This window comes from Sander lucioperca, chromosome 9, assembly GCF_008315115.2.
Source record: "Sander lucioperca isolate FBNREF2018 chromosome 9, SLUC_FBN_1.2, whole genome shotgun sequence".
NCBI classification, from domain to species: Eukaryota; Metazoa; Chordata; class Actinopteri; order Perciformes; family Percidae; genus Sander; species Sander lucioperca.
Genome location: NC_050181.1, coordinates 41,122,352 through 41,128,351, shown reverse-complemented (window position 1 = coordinate 41,128,351; position 6,000 = coordinate 41,122,352). Strand labels below are relative to the sequence as shown.

At 47.4% G+C, this 6,000-nt stretch overlaps 1 protein-coding gene across 5 annotated transcripts in view; it reads right to left on the bottom strand.

Moving 5' to 3' along the window:
• Positions 1-6,000, bottom strand: part of LOC116057982 (cadherin-2) — a 151,937-nt gene that overhangs the window by 27,935 nt on the left and 118,002 nt on the right. For all 5 annotated transcript variants that reach the window (XM_036004839.1, XM_036004842.1, XM_036004843.1 and 2 more), the window contains one exon: positions 3,554-3,735. In XM_036004839.1, the coding sequence (XP_035860732.1) occupies positions 3,554-3,735 (182 nt within the window). The remainder of the gene's footprint in view (positions 1-3,553; positions 3,736-6,000) is intronic.

Genomic DNA, 6,000 nt, shown 5'->3' with positions numbered 1-6,000 from the left:
CAGTTTAAACACGGAGCCGCAAGGTCAAGTGAGTTATATTGATGTGTGCCTCCGTAGATATCTCTCTCCGTGGTTTATTGGTGCTCGTGTAGGTGTGCTTCTCCGTTATCTGTTGCTGCCTGCGTGAGGGAGTGTGCATCTTAGGTCAAGGGTTAAAGAGATTCAGCCCACAGCAGTGAGATGACCAGCAAGGTCAAGGCCGACTCTGTTGGAACACAAATTGTTCCACTCGGAAATCTTTCCTTCTCCGGGGCCACACAGATCATCTGGTTCCCCTGTTAAAATTCTTCACAGTTTGAAAGGCTTCTGCCTCAGGAAAATGGATACCGGGGCATGTTTAATATTAACACACCTAAACATTTATGCAGGCATTAAATAAAGGCTTTTTTTATTGTATTTTTTTGTTCTGTGTCACAGAGTGGAAACTGAGGGGGATATTGGCGCTAATTTAACACTTTGTTTGTTTTTAATTGTATTAGTTGTAACCTATCTTACATGTTTTTTATAAGTATTACGTGGATTCCCTGCAAGGCTAAAGCCCTTTTTAACCTATTCAAGTCAGATCGTTTTCTAGTTGTGTGAGTTTCCTGTAGCACACCCACCTTCCCACATAATCCCAATACTGCTATAGGGCTACAGTTGACTTCTAAAATGGAGCCTTGCAGCATCTGTGCTCAATATATGTTCAACTTAGCTTGGAAGCATCCAAAATGAATCCACATGTAACCTGTGAGTCTTCATTTATCTAATATTTCACCCATAGAAGCAACGCTGGTCTAATCTATTTATCTGCCTCTCTCGGTGCCTTTGTAGAGGGATTAAAGCAAAGCAGAACAGCATGAAGGAGGCCATGTTGTAATACTAATTGTGTGTTTTGTTTGTGACTTTGAGATCACTGTGGCTGAATCCGGTGGGAGGAATACTGCAGGTGGGAGGTGTTTACTGTGTTTATTTACATGTCATTTTCGTGCCCATTTTGCCAGTCGCCCAGCACATGTTGGATTTTTTGACTCTCCTTTTACACACAGCAGGTTGCTGTTTTTTTCTCCTCCCCCCCCCCATGCTCTCACTTCTTTATTCCGTCTTGTTGTTGCCATTCTGCCCCCCTCCCTACCTCTAAGTTTTTTTTCTCCTTTTTATTTTATTTTTACCTGCTTGTCCTACTGGATGGGTATGTCTACCTCCCTGTGCCGCTCAGTCTCTAGCTGTGCTAATTTATGTCACTGATTTCACAGCTCTTGCTGTCCTGCATCTTTCTCTCCCTCTCTCTTTGCATTCCTCTCTCTGGTTCCTTCATGCTCTTACTCCCTTGTTATACTGCACTCTCTGCTGTCAATGCCTCCCTCAGTGCTTCCATCTTCTCTCTCCTTCTCCATCCCTACTCGTTCCTCTCATTCCTGAATCCTTGCCTTCGATTTCTTTCTTTCTGCATCTCTTACCGTATCCAGTCCTCTCCCTGCCTCTCTGCTTCTCTTCAAAGGAGCTCATAGTGGGCTTGGAAATCCTGCTCAACACACCACCTCCAGGTGCGGGTGGTTTTAAAGAATCCTACAAACCCCAAGGCTGAGAACTAGCAAGGTGATGAATTCACACAAACACACACACACACACACACACACACACACACACACACACACACACACACACACACACACACACACACACACACACACACACACACACACATATGCACATACTCCAGTATACATTGGCTACCTGACTTTGAGAACACACCAGTGTGCACTCACCAGTAAAAACATCCCAAACTCACAGCTTAACTAATATAGGCTTTGAATAGAAAAAGCTGTTATTTTCTGCAGATTGTCTCTATTCTTCAAAACAAGCTATCTCCCAATTGGAAACATTTCAGAACCTTCAGGACCATATTTGATGACTTTTCAAATAATATTATGGGCATACTAGTTTGGAGACTTTTCTTCAGTTGAGTTGAGTTGAGTTGTCTGAAAAATTTAAAACTCCCTTCAAGTGTAGGGATATACTGTTTTTCTAGATTGTGTGGGGTTTTAGACAAAAAAAGGAATAGGAAGACACCACCCTCGTCTCTGGGACATTGAATTGGCATTTTCAGTATTTTCTCAGGCACTGTTATTCCTGCTATTACAAGCCTTCATCATCATATCAGTTCTGGACAAAATTACCAATATTTTATATCTGAACGATATGGGTGGCAATATTTTACGTTTTTCTTATTGTCAACAATGCTTTCTGCCTTCCCTAGTCTGCCTGTTGCCTTCAGTCCATTTATGAGAAGCCTTATTCTTTAATAAAGTCGAGTAGATCAATCTCATCGTAATACACAAACATGTTCTGAATAAACAAGCATACACAAATGCGTGAACACACTCTTGCGTTGAAATGCATATACTATAACACCCTGTGCATATTACACAGAATACACAACAAGCACACAGCACACACTCTCATGACTGTCATCCCCTAGATCAGAGAGGAGGCTGACAGCATTAAGGGAGACACGCATGTATTTTTATTGAAGTGTCTGAGGCACTGTAGGGCTCATTTGAAATGAAAGCATCATATCTCAAACATGCCTCAGGCACACAGGGCCCCTCTCTACATTATGTCTACATTACATGTGAGCGCAGAGGCCCACGTCCTTGCCATGAGACAGACACATATGCATGTATGTTACAAGCCATACTGCTAATGAGTGGGTGTTGCCCCCCACCGTGCACACATATTTTCATAAGAATGCGATTATTGGAGATGACAGGCAGCTTAGGGGAATGTTTGAAATTGAAATCATCTATTATTACACTAAAGGGAACCATGAGCCAGCTGGACTCAGGATGGAAAGGCAGCGCCTCATTGATCTGTCTGTACATGCAAATGCTCAGCACGGAAAACCTTTGCTGAACGGCAGCAGTCAAAACGCCTCAACACTGGTCAAAACATTCCTGCTGCAAATTTACACTCAACTCAGCCGCCGCAAACATTTGCATCTGGATGTGTCGTGCTTTGATTGAGTTTTGTGCGGATGCTTCATTATGTTTGCTGTAAAAAGATGCAAATACTGATAAAAAAGGGAGGCTGGTTCTTAGTGAATCAAGCAGGGAATTCATTTGTCAGAAACCCATCAAACCAGTCTTATCTGATGGGAGTCAAATAAGAAGAACAGGTGAGATGAATATAGATCACCTGTTCAAAAATCCTCACTGAAAAGGCTGCTGAGAGATGAATCATGTCAAATCTTATAGGCTTACACAGTGTCTCTGTGTACAGTATATCCAGGTAATTCCAGGTTAATGGGCTTAGGCAACATAGACAAAACAAAACTCCTCTCATGTCATCTCCTCTCCTACTTCTCATGTCTTATTTTTCTCCTCTCCTGTCCTTTCTTTTACCTTTACAAACCGGCACCTTTCTATATCTGCTTCCCCCCATCATAGCTGTTTTCATTCTCATGACATCCAAATGACCCTTCTGTCCTCTTCCTCCCCTCCTCTCGTACACACCCTTTTTCAACCCCTCCCTCCATCTGTCCACCCCTCTGTCTCTGTCATCTTCCTCTCACCTTGTTGAGCGTGATGACCGCCTCTTGGTTCACTCCGGTGATGTTGAACGTTTCCCCGGTCTCCCCCTCCAGGATGGTATACTCCAGCTTAGCGTTCTCGCCGAGGTCGGCGTCGGCCGCCGAGATGCGCCCTATCTCAGCCCCCGGGATGGCCAGCTCGGAAACGGAGAAGGACCACATACCTGGGAGAGACACATGACGACGGCACATATTAGGGAAGCCATCTTTGTCGTTTCATTAGCGCTGATACACTTAAACGTAAACATTGAACATTTGATTTTGTCTTTTGGCCCTTTTATTTCAAATTGCTGTTCTCCACCTGTGCTGAGCAAATGTTTGCAATATTTCATTCAGATAAGGCGGCATTCAATTAAACAGAACTGAGAGGATGAAGGAGAGAGATAAAAGAAGAGAAAGGCAGAGTGTGCGTTTGAGCGCTCTGCATTGAGATGTTATTAAAAGTCAGGTAGAAATGTGGCCAGAAAACCTGCTGTAAAAAGATAACTAAATTCCATCCATCCATCCATCCATCCATCTTCTTCCGCTTATCCGGTAACGGGTCGCAGGGGTAGCAGCTCCAGCAGGGGACCCCAAACTTCCCTTTCCCGAGCCACATTAACCAGCTCCGACTGGGGGATCCCGAGGCGTTCCCAGGCCAGGTTGGAGATATAATCCCTCCACCTAGTCCTGGGTCTTCCCCGAGGCCTCCTCCCAGCTGGACGTGCCTGGAAAACCTCCCTAGGGAGGCGCCCAGGGGGCATCCTTACCAGATGCCCGAACCACCTCAACTGGCTCCTTTCGACGCGAAGGAGCAGCGGCTCTACTCCGAGCTCCTCACGGATGACTGAGCTTCTCACCCTATCTCTAAGGGAGACGCCAGCCACCCTCCTGAGGAAACCCATTTCGGCCGCTTGTACCCTGGATCTCGTTCTTTCGGTCATGACCCAGCCTTCATGACCATAGGTGAGGGTAGGAACAAAAACTGACCGGTAGATTGAGAGCTTTGCCTTCTGGCTCAGCTCTCTTTTCGTCACAACGGTGCGATGAATTGAGTGTAATACCGCACCCGCTGCGCCGATTCTCCGACCAATCTCCCGCTCCATTGTTCCCTCACTCGCGAACAAGACTCCAAGGTACTTGAACTCCTTCACTTGGGGTAAAGACTCATTCCCTACCTGGAGAAGGCACTCCATCGGTTTCCTGCTGAGAACCATGGCCTCAGATTTAGAGGTGCTGATCCTCATCCCAGCCGCTTCACACTCGGCTGCGAACCGATCCAGTGAGTGCTGAAGGTCACAGGCTGACGATGCCATCAGGACCACATCATCTGCAAAAAGCAGCGATGAGATCCCCAGCTCACCAAACTGCAACCCCTCTCCACCCCGACTACGCCTCGATATCCTGTCCATAAATACTACAAACAGGATTGGTGACAAAGCGCAGCCCTGGCGGAGGCCAACTCTCACCTGAAACGAGTCCGACTTACTGCCGAGAACCTGGACACAGCTCTCGCTTTGGTCGTACAGAGATTGGATGGCCCTGAGAAGGGACCCCCTCACCCCATACTCCCGCAGCACCTCCCACAGTGTCTCCCGGGGAACCCGGTCATACGCCTTCTCCAGATCCACAAAGCACATGTAGACCAGTTGGGCATACTCCCAGGCTCCCTCCAGGATCCTTGCGAGAGTAAAGATCTGGTCCGTTGTTCCACGACCAGGACGGAATCCGCATTGTTCCTCTTCAACCTGAGGTTCGACTATCGACCGAACCCTCCTTTCCAGCACCTTGGAGTAGACTTTACCGGGGAGGCTGAGAAGTGTGATACCCCTGTAATTGGCACACACCCTCTGGTCCCCCTTTTTGAAAAGGGGAACCACCACCCCGGTCTGCCACTCCTTAGGCACCGTCCCTGACTTCCACGCAATGTTGAAGAGGCGTGTCAAACAAGACAACCCCTCCACACCCAGAGCTTTAAGCATTTCTGAACGGATCTCATCAATCCCTGGGGCTTTGCCACTGTGGAGTTGTTTAACTACCTCAGCAACTTCCACCAGGGAAATTGACGACAATCCCCCATCATCCTCCAGCTCTGCCTCTACCATAGAGGGCGTATTAGTCGAATTTAGGAGTTCCTCAAAGTGCTCCTTCCACCGCCCTATTACCTCCTCAGTTGAGGTCAGCAGCGTCCCATCCTTACTGTACACAGCTTGGATGGTTCCCCGCTTCCCCCTCCTGAGGTGGCGAACGGTTTTCCAGAAGCACCTTGGTGCCGACCGAAAGTCCACCCGCTGCTTTGCCTCTTTCACGGCAGAGGCTGCAGCCCTTCGGGCCCTTCGGTACCTTGCAACTGCCTCCGGAGTCCCCTGGGATAACATATCCCAGAAAGACTCCTTCTTCAGTCGGACGGCTTCCCTGACCACCGGTGTCCACCACGGTGTTCGTGGGTT